Source organism: Desmodus rotundus, chromosome 1 (assembly GCF_022682495.2).
Source record: "Desmodus rotundus isolate HL8 chromosome 1, HLdesRot8A.1, whole genome shotgun sequence".
Lineage (NCBI taxonomy): Eukaryota > Metazoa > Chordata > Mammalia > Chiroptera > Phyllostomidae > Desmodus > Desmodus rotundus.
This window is the reverse complement of record NC_071387.1, coordinates 186,879,783-186,900,640: the sequence shown is the minus strand read 5'-3', so window position 1 is coordinate 186,900,640 and position 20,858 is coordinate 186,879,783. Positions and strand designations below refer to the sequence as shown.

The window sequence follows — 20,858 nt, the reverse complement described above, 5'->3', positions numbered from 1 at the left end:
TGGACTGTTACTGAAGTTGTTTGGTAGCTTTTGAAATTTGTGTGGACAGAAACTGTCTATGCACAGTTACGGTGGTCCTCCTTCCTGCGGCACTCATTAGTCCCACAAGAACTGTAGAGTGCCCAGCGTGTGCCAGGCACTGCCCTTGGGGCCAAACACACAAGAGTGGACAAGGCAGATGGAGTCCATGTTTTATTGCACATATATGAGGTTTAGTGCGGAACCTTCTGCTGGGAATAGGCTGTGTAGTGAGACCCATTTCTAGCAAATTACTATATGCTACAGAAGGGCAATACGCGCAGCATAGGGGAAGATACGTTCCTGAGAACGAGTAGCACTCCAGACTGCAAAGGTAATGAAGTTAGGGAATCTGTCTCATGCACTAGCTTCATGGGTGGAGAAGCACAGCGATCACATATTTAAGGTGTTGCAACGCAGGAAAATCTGACTGGAATGTTAAGATTGTAGTTACTTTACAAATAGCTGCTAGAATGAGATTTTTGGCACTAGTGCTTTAGTTCAAAAGCAGATATCCTATGTGCTTCTTATAGAGTAGTTACTACCCTTTGCCTTGACATCTAGGAAATGAATAGCACCTATTTTTAATTTTTGGAATTTCTCGACATATGGAAGTTGTGCCATTAACTTGGAGTGAGGCATGAAAATGTTCCCAGATGAGTTACTTTCCTGAGTCATTTTAAAATGAAAAACTGGTTCTTATCATGTATATGACATGCATGAACACTAATTTTGATGTTCAAATACTTTGAGCTCATGGAATTTGTATGCAAATGTGTTATTCCACTTTACAGTTATTTTAACTCTTTGTTTCAGAATGGTCCAATGGCCAGCGGCTTGAAACCCCAGGAAGCCAGTGATAGGCTTATCATGTTTCAGGTAATCTTTTTAGTTTCTATGACCTTCTACACAACCGAAACCTTAATATGTTTTAAACACATAATTTTCCCCCATGAACAAGAAAGACTTATTGTGGAATGTGGTATGCGCTTACATTAAAAAAATACGATTTGCTATAGTTACAATAAGAATTGGTTTCTGTGCAATTAATTACACTCAGTATTTCTCTCTTTAAAACATTTTTTATTGTGTTTTTCTCCATTACCATTTAGTCCCTTTACACCCCCCCACACCCCCAATCACCAGACTGTTGTCCCTGTATGCGCTCAGAATTCATACATAAATGATTTGCCAGTCTTCTTTTTCCTTTGCATGTTTGTTCATGTATAAATTACTTTGATAAGTTTTTCACTTGTGTTTTTATTAGAATCAATTTGATAATATCTATCGGAAATACATCACCTATACTGGGGGAGAGGAGCTTTTTGGTCTGCCAGTTACCCAGTATCCTCAGCTTCTCGAAATAAAGAAGCAGCTAAATTTTCTCCAGAAAATATATACTCTGTACAACAGCGTTATAGAAACTGTAAATAGCTATCATGATATCCTGTGGTCAGAAGTGAATATTGAAAAAATCAACAATGAACTTTTAGAGTTCCAGAACAGGTGAGAAGTTAAATGTTCAACATGTTCAGAGCTATTAAACCTCAAATGCTTTCTTATTTGATTGGCCGTCAAGTTCTCTTGTCACCCAGCTGTGTTGTAAGCACGTTATGCTGCATTGCACTTGTCCATTTGACGTCACCCTTGTCAAATGCTACTTATTCATTACCCTGTGTGTGTACACAGGGAGACAGGCACATCCTTTAAACCGGGATGAATCTTGTCTGGGGCTTTTCTGCAGCTTGATGGGGCTGATATCTATTTATATCATCCTTATCAAACACTCAAAAGTTAATGTTAAATGATTTCCTGGAATAAAAGCAAGAGCCCAATCATTTTTCTATATCCTGTTTAATATTGAACCCAGAGATAATGGAGGGTCATTTGTTGTATTTTTTTTTTTTTTTTTGGTCCCCAGCTGGATACTTTCTCTGCTGTGCTTCGTACTTGGTAGAGAGTCTCAAGACGTATTTGTAGAATTGAATTGAATCAAGAGGCACCTCTATCCTTTAAAATAATGCCCTTTCATCTAGTTAGTTGTTTGGGAGGAGTAATTGTTATAAAAATGTACTAACAGGTATTGTCTGACTCATGAGATTTAAAAATGTGACAGGTATTTGAAATGACTATTTTTGATAGAAATGCTGGCAGACAATCTTGGACTTGGACTTCTGGGCTCCAATTCGAATGAACTCTCCTGGTGCCTTCCCTTCACAGATGTCGGAAGCTGCCCCGGGCCTCGAAGGACTGGCAGGCCTTTTTGGATCTGAAGAAGACCATCGATGATTTCAGCGAGTGCTGCCCGCTGCTGGAGCACATGGCCAACAAGGCCATGATGGAGAGGCACTGGGGAAGGATCGCTGCTCTCACTGGGCACAGTCTGGATGTGGGGAATGAAGCTTTTAAGTTAAGAAACATCATGGAGGCACCGCTTCTGAAATACAAGGAGGAAATAGAGGTACAGCTGAGAGACAGCATGCTGGGTGGGAGGCTGGAAGAACCCGTGGAATTTATTTGATAGTATTCCTACATTGTGGAATGTTGCGTCAGTATACCATGCCAGGACAATTAAAACTCCTTTCTTTCCCCCTGGCATTCCAGGGGAAGATAAGGCTGCAGAGGAGACTGGGAAAGTGCTCAGAGTTGGGAAGAAATCAGGTTTCTGCTAAAGCCTTCCTCTCATACTGCATGGATTTGAGTTAAATCAGAGACACATTAAATTTTGAGTCTGGTTAAAATTTCAGAACTTAAATGGTTACTGCATCTTTTTGATCCCCAGTTAAAATTTTTGATAAAATCGACATACGACTTTGTGTAAGTTTAAGGTGTACAACATATTGATTTGATACATTTATATTGCAGTTATGTTGCAGCGTTGGAATACCTCTTTCATCACATAATGATCATTTCTTCTAGTGGTGAGGTCAGTTTAGATCTAGTCTCTTAGCAAGTTTAACGTTTATAATACAGTTTCCTGTCTACAATCACTTATGCTGTGTGTCCCATCTCCCGAACTTATTCATTTACTAGTTGCAAGTTTGTACCCTTAAATATCTCTCATTCCCCCACTTCCAAGCTCCTGGTAACCACCAATTCACCATTTGCTTTTTGAGTTTGGTTTTTAAAATTCCACATGTAATGGATATGATACTGTATTTTTCTTTGTGTCTTATCTTACTTAACCTAATGTCCTCAAGGCCCATCCATGTTGTCACAAGTTTTCTTTTCTCTCATAGTTGAATAATATTACATTGTTGCTTCTTTTTTGTTAACTTTCTTTCTGGGATAATTTGCTGGGAGATTTAAAAAAATTATGGCTCCGTTTAATTAGTATTATCTCTGTCTCCATCTCTATTCTGAAATCTCTAAGTACATACACAAATACTGTGCATTATATCGCAGTCCAGTGTCAGGAATATGAGTACTTTTAGGTACATATGAAGCAGAGTGAAGATAAGACCTCTGTTGAACCTAGACTGTCGGAGAAGGACGTGTGCCTTTCAGGTGATAAAATGAGAGCTTGCCATTTTAATAGGACATCTGTATCAGCGCTGTGAAAGAGAGAGACATCGAGCAAAAGCTGAAGCAAGTGATTAGTGAATGGGACAATAAAACATTCACATTTGGCAGCTTTAAAGCCCGTGGGGAGCTCCTCCTGCGCGGAGACAGCACCTCAGAAATCATCGCCAGCATGGAGGACAGCTTGATGCTACTGGGCTCCCTGCTGAGCAACAGGTAGGAGAAACTCCATCTTTTTTGGAGATTTAGGAACCATAAGATCAAGTATTTCCAGGGAAATTAATATTTAAAAAATGCAACAGTACCCCTCCTACAACGTAGTCTGTATTAACAACACTGATTTTTTATTCAGTCCTTTGGCACAGCATGTGTAATACTGTTTTTCTTTCATTAACCTCTACTTGTGGAGTGTGTCTGGGACCGTCCATTGGACAAAATAACACAACCGTGCAATTAGCCAAGTGGATCTCATAGAACATTTCAACTTGGCTGCTAACAAGCTCACCGCACAGCTGACAGCTCAGCAGGCACTAGAGTCCAGGGGGAAAATTATGCTGAAATTCAGAATAATCGTTCCACCCGGAGAAGCTTTTTGCCAAAAAGTTGATGGACTAGAAGTATACATACTTTAATGATCAAGATAGAGAGTGAATTTAATTCATAAGGAAAAGTAAAACAGCACAGGCCGGTACCAGTCTAACACTGTTTGGCAGTAACAGCAAAGCCGTCCATCTTTGGCCACAGACCCTTGGACTTGCATTTCCTTGGTTCATTGCTTCCTTTGCTCTTTCTGAAATAATTTTGTTCACTAGGATCTTCTTCAGTATATGGTAATCACGTGGACTGTGGATATCAATGAGATACATATTTATTGTTTTTCTCTCTTTAAAATGCCACTCTTTTCTCAGTGAACATGTGTATCATTGATTTTAACATAGGAAGTAATAACTACTTCAAAATTCTTATTCTTTCCATTTACTGGGTGCATCTAAGTGTCTGAAATACTCTAGAATATAAAATTGGGTTTTAGATTAGGTTCCACTGATAAGTGAGATCATACGGTATTTCTCTTTCACCACCTGGCTTATTTCACTTAGCATAATGCTTTCTAGATTCATCCATGCTCTTGTGAAGGGTTGGAGCTCCTTCTTTCTTTCTGCTTCATAGTATTCCATTGTGTGAATGTACCATAGTTTTTTATCCATTCATTTACTGACGGGCACTTAGGTTGCTTCCAGCACTTGGCTATTGTAAATTGTGCTGCTATGAACATTGGGGTTCATAGGTTCTTTTGGATTGGTGTTTCAGGATTCTTAGGGTATAATCCCAGCAGTGGAATTGTTTGGTCAAAGGGCAGTTCCACTTTTAGTTTTCTGAGGAAATTCCATACTGTTTTCCGCAGTGGCTGCACCAGTCTGCATTCCCACCAACAGTGCACTAGGGTTCCCTAACAACAAGCAAGAAAAATAGAGCCAGAGATAGTGAAATAAAGAACAAACTGACAGTAACCAGTGGGGAGGCGGGAGAGGATAAGGGGTGAAAAGGGGAAAGGGTCATCAAGGAACATATGTGAAGGACACATGGACAAAGCCAAAGAGTGTAGGATCGAGGGTGGGAGGTGGGGAGGGATGGGGCAGGGGGGAAAAAGAAGACACCTGTACTTGAACAACAATAAAAAATAAATAAAAATACCAAAAAAAAGGTTTTAGAGATTGAGATCATTGGTAACCTGGAGTTTGAACAATGTAGGATGTGGTGAGATTTAATGAATTTGGTTACTATTCATACTCAATGGGAATGAGGGACAGACGGAGGATGACACCCCCTAAGGAGGGAGAGAAGGCACACATGTACATTCAGTGAAAATTATTTGTGTTAGGGATGGGGAAACTTTGCTGACTGATGGCACTGAATCCACAGAGTTGTGTGAGGAATACATATTCATCATAAATTTATTGAACTACTGCTATATGCCAAGTGCTCTTTCTGGTGCTGTGAAGAACAACGAGTAAAACAAAGATCTCTATTGCCGTGGAACTATGCAGAAGCTCAGTAGCTAGAATATTACTCTGTCGGCCGAAGCAGCAATGACCAGAATTATACTACTGTGGCAGCCGGGGCAGTGAGACCTCACTCCTGCTCTGCTCCTTAGGGGACATGTCTCCCACCTCTCTGTGCTATGGATCAAAGAGGAAAAGTTAGTCTGGCAATGACCAAAAATGGCGGTGACTTCATCACTTGGTAGCATCATTTTACAAGCTAGTGGCATAATTAGAGTTGTAAAGAAGTAGTAAAAATTAGGATATTTAAAAACCGTTTTTATTTGAAAACAACCACAGTAAAATGAAACCATCACAAAACCCTAAATGCTGAACATATTTCCTGTTTTAGGTACAACGTGCCATTCAAAGCCCAGATCCAGAAGTGGGTGCAGTTACTTTCCAACTCAACAGACATCATCGAAAACTGGATGACGGTGCAAAACTTGTGGATTTACTTAGAAGCCGTCTTTGTGGGAGGAGATATTGCCAAGCAGCTTCCTAAGGTTTCAGAATTCAAAAAAAATTATCTCATTTTGTGTTTAACTTAGAGAACTAATAACTAATAATTCTTTTAAAAATGTAATTCAACTTCTGTTGAGCCACTGCCTCCCCAATTTTTTTTGTAGTTGCTGTTGAACTGTTTTTCAAAGAGAGTAATTATGGAAAAGAAGGGGCGTGAGAATCAAAGAATGCTACAAAGCTGTGAGGTTTTATAGGAAATGGAGGGTTAAAAAAAGGAATGAATCCCTGCATAATTGATACACGTCAGATAATTTAAGGGTAGACTTTGGAACAGTGTAGAATTATGGAGTAGTTATCTTAACAATGGTGGGATAATTTGTTCTTCTACTACTGACAGTTTAAAATAACTCACACTATACAATATACCCAATTATATCTGAACTGTAAAATTGAGGGGTGGAAATCTGTCGGAAAAAAGCTCCCAAACAAAAAGGCCCTTTCTCAAATGTTGAGTGTGTTTTTCTCATCAAATTATAATCATCTCACTAGGTAGATATAGAGTGTATTTTGAGATATTAAAAACATTTTAAAATCTAATCTCGAGGATTCTTATTCAATTACCTTAAGTTGTTTGCAAAATTAAAACATTTTAACCATACATTTGAGTTTTGGAGGCATGATTATGGTGAGTGTTCTCTTTACCTATGTCTCTATCTTTCACTTTGGTTCCTTTTCAGTTTAATTGTAGAGGACAGATCTATGAGCTGATTCATTGATTGGCTATCAGTGAATGTATGCATACACTAAAGTTTTAAGTGTTTATTTATTTATTTTTGCTTTCATATTTGGTGGTGTTTTTCTTCTTGATGGGTAGAAAAGAATCTCAAATTGGACTCAAGAAGGGAAATTTGCATGCACAGTATTCAAGGAGCTGGGCGGGGTTCCTTGCTCTCATATTGGATAGTACGTGCTCATTGAACAGATAAAGTTTTAATGATGAAAATAAAAGTTACTCCCACTCTCTCAAAATAATCTGTGCATTTAGAATTTTTCCCAAAAACTATTTAAAAAAAATTTTCAGTGTTAGCATTATGCTAAAATTAATTTTGCATCTTATTTTTTATTGATTATTTTATTTTCTAAATACACAAACAATTCAATGCTCAGTGTAGGAAATTTGAAAAATGAAAAATTTCCTTCATTTAGAGATACTGGTGGAAACGGGAATGTTGTTTCCTTTCAAATTGTCTCATATTGTACTATTACTTTTGTATCTGTTTCCTGTTTTTCGTTAACATAATGGGGTATGAGGGGTGAGCTAAAGATTCTTATTTAAGAAAGAGGGCAGTAGGTGCAAAAAGCCCAAGGAGAATTGAACTGGAGCTCATGTGACATTTCAGGCGTGTAAAGCTGGGGTATCCAGACCGGTCAGAAATCTGGCCTTAGTGGAAGGTATGTGAAATGCTCTGTCCTTGAGATCACAGATGTGTCCAAGTGTGCTTTGTCGCCTCATTCGCATAGGAAGCCAAACGCTTTTCCAATATCGATAAGTCTTGGGTGAAGATCATGAATCGAGCCCATGAAATGCCAAACGTGGTTCAGTGTTGTGTCGGAGATGAAATGATGGGGCAGCTATTACCACACTTGCTGGACCAGTTGGAAATATGCCAGAAATCCCTCACTGGGTAAGTTCACTGCTCTGTGAAGCTCTCTTAGCATCCTAAAGATGGAAGGGACCAGAGAGATTAGACAGTATTAGCCAAATCAATTTTCTTTTGCTGAGAACTAATTCATGTCCAACATTGCACAGATAAAACTGATAGTGTGGAGCCTTATAGTGTCTCCAAGCATTTAGTAGATTTGTCCTGATGTTGGAATTATAGCACTTAAGACATCTTTCATTACTGGGACCAGATCTTGCAAACATTCTCATTCAGTCCTTGCTTTTAAAAATTAATGCACCTATTTTTCTGGTATCCTCGTTGAAAAAATATCTTAAGAACCAACATATTTCATTACACTGAACCGAGAACAGCTCGAACGATTTGTGGTGTGCACAGATAGTCGAGATTATACAGAAGCAAGATCAGTATGCATTACACTCTTATGTATATGGAGGCTGCGTGAATTCCAAGAGTAATAAAAAGTTTTCTTTTTTTCCCCTTTGGAGCATCAAAATAAAATCATGGAAATAGAAATACATTAAATAATACTATTGTAGAAACGTTTATCTACACATGCGTTTATTTATTTTACTTTTTATTGAGTTCTAATTGACTGGAATGTTATATCAGTTTCAGGGGTACAACATAATGATTAGATATCTTTATATATTGCAAAATGATCACCACGATAAGTCTAGGAAACATCCATCATTGTCCATAGTCACAATTTTTTTCTTGTGATGAGAACTTTTAAAATCTACTTTCAGCAACTTTCAAATATGTAATACATGTCATTAGGTGTAATTACCACGATGCACATTTCATTTCCAGGACTTATTTTATAACTGAAGTACACACACTTTTAAACATCACCCCTTCTAAACTGTTAATCTCTTCAGAAGAGTCAGTATGTATGGAGAAACTTTGAGTAAATTGTTGATTGTTGTATTGGCCAGGGTTCTATAGAGAAACAGAACTGCGAGGATATACATACACCTCCTCAACTTTTCTCTTTTTTTACTTCATTTTTTTCTTTTTATTATGGACATATTCTACAGTGTCACTTGATAATATGTCATTATTTCATAACTCCTCAGAGAAAAAGTCCACTCTAAAATTACTCACACTTGTTACTGAGCTCCCCTTGGCTTTTGTACCTGTTACCAAGGAGAGGTTATGAGCCAAAATAATGTAAGCCCAGTATAAACACTTGAGTACTAATGTTTACACAAAAACGAGGCCCTCCCACTGATGCTGATGGGGGTCTGCGCAGATGGAGGGGTCTTCACAGATCAGAAATAAGTTGTCTCCTCTGCTTTGAAACAGGTCTGGTTGTTACATTCCACATGCCTTCCTCCGTTTTGGTCTGGACTGCTAGGAAACGACCTGGTTCACGAGCAGGATCAGACTAGGCAAGGAACGGCTAGGAATCGGCCAGGAAGTTATTAAGAATAAAAGTCAAAGTTATATAAATAAGAAGGATGGGGGTATTCAAAATTATAAAATTAACATTTAAAGTAAGGAACGTAAAAGGCTAGTGCAAACAAAATAAAACATTGCAAGCATTAAAGAAAGACTTCAATAAAATGAGGGGATATGTAAGAGGAGACTCTTTGGGCAGCCTCTGCTTTTAACCTTCCCTCTCTCTGAAGCCAGATTTTGTGCTTTTTCACATACTCAGAGTGAATACATCCAAATTGCCCAGACACTATTAGCTTGTAATGTATATTTTACTAAATATTCTGTGAGAGACCAAGAGGAAGATGACAACATACGCAGCAAGCTCGTCCACTGTCAGCACTCGAGACCTTCCCATTTCCTTCCCATGTTCCTCACTACCACTGGCCTCTGCTTAGATCCCCTTCCCTTCCTTGCCTCTTTCAGAGTCTGAGAAAATCCTTCTCTTTTGTGCGGAGGAATTTAGCTCTGGCCCTCATCCTGGCCACCCCACTGGACAAAAGCCCAGTGGTTGGTTGAACATGGACTATCGAGGGCTCCCCATTTATGCCCCTGAGGGTGCCCTCTGGCTCCCGCTTCTGATGCAAGTAGTCTTTCAGTAAAAACACTGAGACGAGAATTCTGCTTCTATGAAATGAAAATCATTCTCTCATAATTTTATATAGGAAACAAGTAATACAAATAAAAAATAAGAAATAAATAATATTGAATACAAATGAAAGACTAGAAATAAACAAAAAGTTTAGAGTATGATAGGATTTCAAGAAGCAACTGCAATTAAAACTGTATTAATTACATCAAAATGTGCTAGAAAATGAAGATGCAGAAGTATAGGTATGAGAAGAACAGAAAAAATACCATAAGGAATTATCATAAAACAAAGCAAATGTAGAAACAGAAGTGCGGCTGAAAGCAGGGCAATGGTAGAAACATGGACCGGTCTCGGTCACCCTGGGAGGCGGCGAGCAGAGCCAAGGCCTTTCGCTGAGCTCCTTTGTAGCTGGATTTTGCTGCTGCTTCAGTGATGGATTCATTGGATTTTTAAAGACGTCGTTCCATGAATGCAGCGCCCTTTGTCTGACAGCGCTGTGTTTCTAAATAAAACAAAAACGTCCTGTGTGTATTTTTCCTGTTTTCTACAAGAAAGCACACGATTTTTTAGATTAAGTCGAATGTATACATTACACTTGTGAAAAATGAAGAAATCCTTCCAGCACTTTTGGGAAAAGAAATTGTTTCCCCATCAGAATATGGAATACTACCTGGCAAAATCAGTAAGGAAAGCAAAACCAAAACACTGAATGGGATGTGTGAGAATTAGATTGTCTCAAAAATTTTCCCTCTTTTCCCATCCAGATTAACTTATTTTTAGAGTCCTGCTTTGTGTGTTTACAACATTTATCTTTTTCCTTCCCACTTAGATACTTGGAGAAAAAACGACTTTGCTTTCCTCGGTTCTTCTTCGTCTCAGACCCGGCCCTTCTGGAGATTCTGGGGCAGGCCTCGGACCCACACACTATACAAGCCCATTTGCTGAATGTGTTTGACAACATTAAAACTGTCAAGTTCCATGAAAAGGTTCGCCTAATTCTAATTACTGTCCAGCAGTGACTGTGTCTTAGGAGCTCTGCTGTCTTAATTAAATGGTTCTCCAATGTTGTGTTTACAAAGCTTTGCTTCCCTGGCCATTAAGTCTAAGCCAGTGACTAAAGGCAAACTTTGGGTCCTATTTACCTTCAGAACTATGTGATTTTTTTTTTTTAATATCCAGCGTGTACATTTGAATAACAGTACTTTAACTATGATGAAGAATGAATTGTGTGTAGCTTTTATGGTTTTATATGTCAAATTAACTGTTTAGAAATTCAATAAAACAAAGAAACCAATTGCTCATAAAATAGTGCCTTCACTAAACAGAATGTCCACTGTGAGTTGACTGTTTTAATCAGGCTTCAGACATTTTTGGCATGATGGTCTTCCCTGTATTTCATGATGCTTGATTTAAACCTTTTTTTTTTTAACACTCTCAACAACTTTCTAGAACCATGGAGTTGTATGGGTCCCAAGAGAGATCATTCAATGTGAGGGAGACCACATTTATACAGGTGCTGGGGACATTGTCTAATCCAGAGGTGTCCAACCTTTTGGCGTCTCTGGGCCACATTGGAAGAAGAAGAGTTGTCTTGGGTCACACATTAAATGCACAAACACTAACTAAAACAAAAAAATCTCATAATGTTTTAAGTAAATTTATGATCTTGTGTTGGGCTGCATTCATAGCCATCCTGGGCTGCATGTGGCCCTCAGGCCGTGCGTTGGGCACCCCTGGACTCTAATCCATCCCTTCACCCAAAATTCCCCAGGAAAGTGACACTACCAGTTGACAATGTGGTCAGTTCCCCTCTAGTGCTTCACGCAAGCCCTTGGTGCCATTCATTTATCATCCCACCATGTGGTCTGCACTTGCTGAGCAGCTGCCATGTGCCAGATGTCATGTCTGACAATGGGAGTTTACAGAGCCCCAGGAATTCATGATCTGGTGGAGTCTATAGTGTGCAATTACGGCAGTGGCAGAGAGAAGCCACTGTAAGCAGTTAAGAGCTGGCCCTTTAAGTTCAAGCACCTTACTATGTGCCAGGCATGATGCTAGACTCAGGGTTCCAAGGAAAAATATATTGTAAATAGAACTGAAGTCATTTTTATGCACTACAACATTCAAGAGAAATTTGACAAACTGTTGGTAGTTTTTGACTTGCTGTGCTAACATTGTACCCAAGGATCATGAAATGCTTGGCGGGGAGCCCTAACCTGGATGTAAGGGGTATGAGAGAAGGCTTCCTGCAGGGGAATATGGCATTTGAACTGATGTTTTGAAGGTAAATGAAACATAACAAGGGAGGTGGAGAAGGGACACACACACGTTCTGGTCATAGTGGAGGTGGGGGCGGGAGTGTGCGTATGTGAGGGAGTGCATTAGTTTCCCAAGGTTTTCCTCGATTGAAACAACAGTGGTTTATTCTCTCACAGTTCTGGAGGCTAGAATTCCGAACTAAGGTGTTGGCAGGGCTGGTTCCTCCTGGAGGCTCTGAGGGAGAATCTGTTCCATGCCTCTTTCCCAGTTTCTGGTGGTTGTCAGAAACCCTTGGTGTCCCTCAGCTTGTAGACACATCACTCGAGTCTCTGCCTTTGTCCTCACATGACGTTCTCCCTGTGTATCTGTGTCTAAATTTCCTTCTATTTCTAAGGACACCACTCATTGGATTAGGTAGGGTCCACTATTTTCCAGGACCTCATCTTAACTTAATTATATCTGCAAAGACTCTATCTCCAAATAAGGTCCCAGTCACAGATACTGGGGCTTAGGGATTCAACATACAGTTTTTTTTTTTTTTTGAGGGGGCAGACACAATTTAACTCACAACAGGAAGTGATGAGCAAAGGGAGAAAGAAGCATGGACCAGATTCCCAAAATCCAAGTGCATCACACTATGGAATTCTACTTCATCGGGAATGTGACAGAAGACGTGGGAGGTTTTTATGTAAGGCAGTGACCTGATTTGTGTTTTGGAAAGATTCTCTGGCTCACTGTAGGTGGTAGAATAGAGGGGAGCATGGAGAGCAGTGTTGGAAGTGACTGCAGAGTCAGGATGGCGGAGGCTGAGCTGCTACAACAAAGCCTTGACCAAGGGGGTGGGTGGAGAGGAAAGGAAGACATGGAAACAGTTTAAAAATCAATGTTTGTGTAGGCCTATAGGACGTGTAGGTTGAAAGGGGATTGTATTATCCAGGAAGTGCTTTTAGATGTTCACATCCTTCTGCTAGAGCAGTAGAACCTCATGGTGTGTGGTGAAGCTTCTCACTCTCTGCTTGTGCATTGAACATAACTTAAATTTCCTCATTTTTAGCCTCCATTCATAGCAATTACTTCTTAAAGTAGCATTCATTTTTTTTTTTTTTGGTTCTGCCATAATGTATCTATAACCAGTGGCAGATCCTGGTTTTGTAGGTCCTAAATCTCATAAAATTATAAATACCAATTTATATTCAGAATCTTGACATGAGTCCATGTAAGTGAGAGACCCTGAAATTTAGTACTCATTGGCTTCATTAATACAGTTCTAAATCTCAGATAGGATTTGGTTCTAATTTTGAGATCAAGGGAATAATCCACTTACTAAAGAATAAAAACAATATACATTCACAATTACTTTATAGCTTGTGTTATTTTTTAAATTGGCATGGACAAGCAGGGAAGTAGGGAGGGCACAATTTTTGATGAGTAGTCTTAGGGAAGAAAGAGATTTAGTCTCAGACACAAGTCCTCCAAGGTTGCATGATCGGTGAATGGCAGAGCACCATTTGAACGGGTAGTTTAGAAGCCTAACCACCATGCTATACTCAGTATGCTGTACTACAGGGAAACTAAAGTGCAATGACCAGACTAGGAGCTGGGTTTGAGTTAGAAAACATTGTGAGCAACCAAGAGCTCCTGTAAGGAGCACACTGTAGAGTGCAGGAGTGGAGTTACCTTGTAAGGTGTCTGCATTGAGCACGTTGGCCAGGCCATTGCTAATGTCAACCTGATAGGCTTGTGTGGGTGACAGGCTCTTAGAGAGTTTCATTTTGTCTGGGGAAACTCGCGGTTTTGGATCATCACATTTGTATTGAATATTTCTTTTAGAAAACAAGTTTTTCCCTCTGAAGTATAGGCTACTTAGAATTGATTTAGTATTCCATTTTAGCTTTCATGGATAACTTCTTCTTTACTGTTTTGAAATTGATTTTATATCATATTTTGACTTTTATGTTATAATCTGTAGCTTAGCTTCTGTAGGAAGGATAACAGTGACATGAGGGCAATGGAGGAATTTATTCTTTATGTGAATATGGCTATTTTTTTTGGCTTCTAATGTAGATCTATGATCGCATTCTGTCAATTTCCTCTCGAGAGGGCGAGACGATTGAATTGGATAAACCCGTGATGGCAGAGGGCAATGTGGAAGTTTGGCTTAATTCTCTCTTGGAGGAATCGCAGTCCTCATTACATCATGTGATTCGCCAGGCAGCAGAAAATATTCAAGAAGCAGGTTTCCAACTGATTGAATTTCTTTCTTCCTTCCCTGCTCAGGTCAGTGTATTGAAATTGGAAAGTATTTTTTACAGAACAGTCATTTCAGAGCTCATACGTTTTCTGTTGTAAACTACACAACTTGCTTCTTCTTAACTCTGGACCAATATTAAGATTTTTATAAGGATTTTCTAAATTTGATAAGCTTAAAGATTTCAACTACAGATTATTTGGTTTTATATACATATACACACCCACACACAAACATACATACACATATGTGTTGTAGAGATAGTTGGTATATTTTGTTTAATTTAAAAGTTTTTTCCTCACTGAATCTCTTTAGTGCAGAAATCATAAAAATGTATTCAGTGTATGTTTTGCTAGAAAAAGGAGAACTATGTTTCAGCATTAAACTGCAGAAAACAATACTTTCTTAGGCATTGTGGTCAGTGAAGATTTTGCAAATATCTACTGCACGTAAACACTGTGTTAGTTTGGGAAACGCAGGTTTAAGACGTATGCTTTCCCTGTTAGTAACTTAAAACCCAGCTGGGGGGAAATATGACTTAAATAATAAATGCCTTAAAATTGTAAGAAAAAATTTGTAGATGCATCACGAGGCTGTACATATTTAGTTGTCAGGTAAACAGTGTGAATAGCATTTTCCTAAGTTCTGATACAACATATCAAGGTGATGTAATTGAGGTTGATGACATATTTGCATAATAACCACAACTATTCACTACGCTGTAATTTCTATTTAAATACAATCACATGCAATAGACACTCATATACACCCTTTTATTTCCCTAAGGTTGGATTATTAGGAATTCAAATGATATGGACACGGGATTCAGAAGAAGCCCTTAGAAATGCCAAGTTTGATAAAAAAATCATGCAGAAAACCAACCAGTCTTTCTTGGAGCTGCTGAATACATTGATCGACATTACAACCAAAGATCTGAGTTCCGTGGAACGAGTTAAATATGAGACTTTGATCACTATTCACGTGCACCAACGGGATATCTTCGATGACCTGGTAAATGCTTTATAAATGCTGTGGCATGTACACTGGGTAAAGGCACACACTGGTTACTATCTGTGATTGCCCACTGGAATTAGTTTGATGAACTCAATGAAAAGGTTAAATTCAGGCAAAGAATCGTTTTTATGATGAGAGCTTCTTTGTCAGGTTTTCTTCTGTCTTCAGACGAAATTTCAGTCATATTCCAATAATCCCTGCTAAGATGTTATTGAGGCAATTAAGCTTTATTTTAAAATTCATTATGTGATTATTTTAAATACTAAAATGTCATGTAGCATCCTGAAAAGTATTCATTGGTCTTGTGCACCTTTTCGATATTGAAGATTACCAGTTGCTTGCTACAGAATTAATAAGTAGCATTGCTGGTAGCGTCACTTAGTCCTTCCTTTAAGGCTTTTGATAAATCTTTAACAAGTTTTACTACATTTATGTCATTGACTACAAATAGTCTTTTATAATATACTTTGTGACATTCAGGTGTCATGCGGATTTTTGCCTTTAAAAGAGAACAGGGAGAAAAAGAGTTTAGTAGGTATTGAAAATAGGAAATGTGAAAAGAAAAGAAATTTGTCCTTTACTATGAAATAGGACATTAGATAAGAGGCAAGACGCTCTTACTTTCATAATAATTTTCTGGATCGTGTCTCAGCCCATTATGTAAAGAAGATTATGAAAGATTGGTTCTGATATAATGGAAATAAGGCAGCACATTCAAGCTGTTGTGTGCTAATCTTCTCTTAATATTTAAGTACCCTCTTTGCCTCTCTGAGGAATAAAGGGCTCATGGTAATTTTAATTTTTATTTATCCTCATCCGAGGACATTTTTTCTTTTTAGAGAGAGAGGAAGGGAGAGAGGAAGGGAGGGAGAGGAACTTGATCGGTTGCCTCCCGAATGAGCCCAGACTGGGGACTGTATGCCCCAAACTAGGGATTTTAATGCACCCAGTCTGGGGAGCGAAATCTCAACCTAGATATGTCCCCCAACTGGGAATTAAACCCACAACCTTTCGGTTATGGGATTACACTCCAACCAGCTGAGCCACTGTGGTCAGGGCCAGGGTAATTTTAGGTTTCTTATTTGTCAAAGAAAAAGATTAAAGTGGCTTAAAACTTTGGTGAAAACATTCAGACAGAAGTATTGCTGAGCAATAACCTGTCATTAGGTTTAGAAATTTTGGCCCTCTGTTAATCCCAGGAAAAATAATTAGTGCACTTAAATAAAACCAACAGTGTACTTTGTCATAATCACAAGAGATGCCTGTTTTCTCATGAGACTACTCGGTTCTGTCTTTGAATGCCAAAAGGTGTTTTCCATACTCAGCAGTTCATGGCTAGAACTGTGGTATCAGGCATTTAAGGGTGGAATTTAAGAAATGAATATCGTATTATTAAAATGTTTCATGCTGTTTAAATTGGGGAGCTTAATGAGAGGTTTCTCTTGAATTTTCCCATACCCATGTCTTCTAAAATATCTTCTTTTGTTGATCAATGGAGGAATAGGTTGGACAGCAGCGTAGCTGACATGATTGAACGAGCCGAGTAGTCTTTGAGTTCCACTTACTTCCCATTATGATATATGTGAATGCTAACGTGTGTGCTTAATAAATAGTTCGCATCCCAGTTTTGACCTGTACGTTTTGCATTTCAGTGTCACATGCATATCAAGAGCCCTACAGACTTTGAATGGTTGAAACAGTGCAGATTTTATTTTAATGAAGATACCGACAAGATGATGATCCACATCACGGATGTGGCTTTCATGTACCAGAACGAATTTTTGGGCTGCACTGACAGGCTTGTCATAACTCCTCTCACAGACAGGTAATGGAAGGGTTCTGTGATTCCACTACCTCTGCCCCCGCCCCCTAACATCTTTATTCTGGGGAGTTACTCAGGGGATTTCTGCTTACTGTCTCTTTAGGGGTTGGTTATAAGCTCTTTTATTGCAAAGTCTTTGAAATTCAGTATTCTTAGCTTTACATGTGTGTCTTCACATGGGGTTTAGGTTTGTGTTTGAAACAGACTTTGCTTCCTTTGCCTTTAGTCTTATAGAGGCAAAGCTTAAATGATCTCTGTGGACATCAAAATGGGTCAGAAAGGGAATTACGTGCCATGTGTCAATAGGTGCAGATCACATGGGCCTTGAGGGCTGCTTTGGGCACTGTGACACCTGTTGTTGTACAAGAACAAATAAGGTGGTTTTTCAGCAGGAAAGAAATTGAATGTTAATGCAGGTGTAAAGCGATGGGGAAGACATTGGCCTGAGCATCTGGACTTCTTAGATGTGCCCTCTGCCTGTTATTTGCCAGCTGTGCTAGCCAGAGCTGTGGTGCAGGTTCCCTGGACTCAGTTTCCTCATCTGTAAGATGAAGTAGACTATCTCCAAGGGTCCTTCTATGGCTAATCTTCTGTAATTCACTTAGTCTAATTTGAATTTGGTGGCATCGGCCACTTGTATATGCTCTGTTCAGGGATGCACTGAATACTTATTTTGGACACAGTGGCTATGCATTAAAATCAGTATTTGGCCTAAGTAGAAGCTGAAGCTGAACATCAGCCATTTTCACAGAATGAACCTCTGGGCTGTTAGATTGCAAATATTATCAGACAAAATGTAAAAGTTTGATGTAGTAGCACTGTTATCTGCTAGATTGCTCCTTCTGTGTGTTCATGATACTAAAGGAAATGCCCAGTTTCAACTGAGAATGGAGGATTAGCAAGAGATTTTATTGTGCATCGTTTTCCTTTAGAATTTTCTCATTTTCATAACTCTTTACATTCCTCCTTATGTCTGGATTGAAGATCATTTATACTGGACGCTGTTGGACGTCCTTTTGGAGTTTGTTCTCTTTGTTTTGAAGTGAAGAGATGGATAATCCCCAAATATGAAGAATTCCTTGAGACACCTGAGACTTACACACTTCTTTCACCTCTCCTCCCTCTTCAAACCTCCAGCACTTCTCTCGCTTTCTCCTTCTCTGTGGAAGGCCTCAGTTCCTATTTTATTGAGAAGACAGATGCTGTTGCAGGAGATAACGTGTCCTTGTTTCCCCATCACATCTGAGAACCAAGGCACCTATCTGCCCTTGTGCTGTTGGCCTTTTCTCCTGGTTCCTGGATATAGTTTGTGCTGCCATCCAAAGCCAACACTTCAAACCGATGGTTATTTCCTCTCTGGGAGCATCACCAATGTTCTCTTCCTCCTTGATCATTCACATCAACCTATAAACATGCTGCCTTTGCTTCCAGAAAGAAAATTCTACTTTGAACCCTCCAGTGTCCTTAGCATTTCTGTGGTCTCATCAGACTTCTGATACATGTGTCATTGTTGCCTTAGGAAGAGTCCCAGAATTTTTGAATCAATACTGTTTAAGAATAGGAACCAAAAGCACTTCTATTTATGTGATGAAATGCATCTTGAGTGAGATGGACACTTAATACTAATGCTGCTGATGGATTTGGCTAAATTGTGTGTTACTGAGCTCTGGGTCATGGGGTGTGTCATTGTCGATTTGGTACTGAGGTCACTTTCTTCATCTCTAATTCCCGTAGCTAATGGGATGGGAGGAACCGGATGAAAGTGCATAACTGGTTGGATTGGCACAAGCCATTTATTCATCAAATGTTCATAGAGTACTGAGTTCCAGGGCTGAGGCAAGTAGCTGGGGGTAGTAGTGTGCACCAGACCTGGCTCCTGGTAGCAGAGAGCTCATGGCAGTCTGGTGGGGAGGCAAAAAACGCTAACAGAGCTGTGCAAGGGCCACTACATCACATAAAATTGCCAATCCCATTCATGAATGCTGACATTTTTGAAACAGCAAAGGCTCTGGAAAGGAAAGCAGAGAAGGGATGGAGCAAGGTCCACATACATGTAGGATGTTCTGGGGAGACTATGTTCATGTATGTAAACGTACATGAATATATGAAGATACTCAGACAGATCTGTGCTTGTCTCTGGAGGGTATATCCTAGAGATTTATCCTTAGTATCTGCTCCCAGAAATGGATTTAAGATATAATTATTTAGCAATGTATGATTTAAATCTCACAGGACCATTGGCCCCTACTACACCAAATTATCAACTCTCAGATTCAGAAAAGATTGTTCTACTTTAATGGTTTCCAGTCTGTTCCCTAGAATACTATTTTTTAGATATGGTAGGTCTCAGTGAAGAAGTTGCATACTTGGTTTTGGAGTTGGAATGTGCTATTTTTTGTGCTTGGTGACTCTCAATATATATTATCATAGAACCAGAGGCATAGAATCATGAAACAGAGTGACAGCTGTAGTAGGGGAGGGAGTAGGCGTGGACTGATTGGAAGAAGGTGCAGGGATTAGTCAAAGAACATATATGAAGGACCCATGGACATGGACAACAGTGAGGGGATTGACTATGGAAGTGGGGGGCAGGCTGGGTGGAGGGGGGCAAAGAGGGGAAATTGGGACAACTGTAATAGCATAAACAATAAAATATTAAAAAATAAAACCCAAGTATTAATCTTAAAAAAAGGTTGTTTAACTTTTTAAAAGAATTTTTAAACTTAATTAACCATAGACTGTGCCCTCCTCTTTCCTTAATATCCATAAACATAAGTGTATTTTAGAATGCATTTTTGGAAGAGTTAGGTAGGGACCATGTCCTGGATCTTTGTTCTTTCAATCTTGTATGGGTTTCATTTCACTGTGATGTTTCAGAAGTATGTTGTAGAGGCCGGTGCTTTGCTTCTAGTGATGTGTCTCTCCCCCAAGGTGTTATATCACGTTGGCTCAGGCTCTGGGAATGAGCATGGGAGGAGCGCCCGCTGGGCCTGCAGGAACTGGCAAAACAGAAACTACCAAAGATATGGGACGATGTCTTGGGAAGTATGTTGTGGTTTTCAACTGTTCAGACCAGATGGATTTCCGAGGGCTTGGACGGATTTTTAAAGGTGAAAGTTATGTTTTGTTTTGTTTTTTAATGTGTTGAGAAATTTCAGTTAAGGTGGAATATCTTGTTAAGATGTGTTTTCAATAATTGGCTGCATGTTAGGAAACTTTTTGGAAAATCTGAATCTTAGCAGTGTTGGGTGGATCAAATGTCAGTGTCACTGGCCTTTCGTCGTGTTTCTCTATCACGGCAGGGTGGGTGTTTACAGGTAAAGTACACACTGAGAGCTATTGTGGGGCACTCGTGCATGACCTATTTGCTCCACTTTATTTTTGAACTAGCTTGTCTCCGGCTTGTGTTGGCAGCTGTGTAATGTCCTTTTCCTTGGCTTTCCAAAATTACATTACTAATTGAATTTTTCATTTTATTTCCTGTCTAAGGGCTGGCACAGTCTGGATCCTGGGGTTGTTTTGATGAATTTAACCGTATCGATCTACCAGTCCTCTCAGTTGCAGCCCAGCAAATTTCCATCATTTTGACATGTAAAAAAGAGCATAAAAAATCTTTTATTTTTACTGATGGAGATAAAGTGACCATGAACCCTGAATTTGGACTTTTTCTGACCATGGTAAGGAAGATCTACTGAATTTCTGCCTCTTATCACAGTTTTCATACATCTCCTTTCATACATGTCACCCACTTTCTATG

At 39.3% G+C, this 20,858-nt stretch overlaps 1 protein-coding gene across 6 annotated transcripts in view; it reads left to right on the top strand.

The window, feature by feature from the left end:
- DNAH5 (dynein axonemal heavy chain 5) overlaps positions 1-20,858 on the top strand; it is a 235,227-nt gene that overhangs the window by 102,663 nt on the left and 111,706 nt on the right. For all 6 annotated transcript variants that reach the window (XM_053913932.1, XM_053913940.1, XM_053913931.1 and 3 more), the window contains exons 26-37: positions 835-897; positions 1,286-1,524; positions 2,239-2,479; positions 3,557-3,756; positions 5,932-6,085; positions 7,566-7,729; positions 10,588-10,744; positions 14,082-14,294; positions 15,052-15,276; positions 16,932-17,104; positions 20,033-20,211; positions 20,591-20,778. In XM_053913932.1, the coding sequence (XP_053769907.1) occupies positions 835-897; positions 1,286-1,524; positions 2,239-2,479; positions 3,557-3,756; positions 5,932-6,085; positions 7,566-7,729; positions 10,588-10,744; positions 14,082-14,294; positions 15,052-15,276; positions 16,932-17,104; positions 20,033-20,211; positions 20,591-20,778 (2,196 nt within the window). The remainder of the gene's footprint in view (positions 1-834; positions 898-1,285; positions 1,525-2,238; positions 2,480-3,556; positions 3,757-5,931; positions 6,086-7,565; positions 7,730-10,587; positions 10,745-14,081; positions 14,295-15,051; positions 15,277-16,931; positions 17,105-20,032; positions 20,212-20,590; positions 20,779-20,858) is intronic.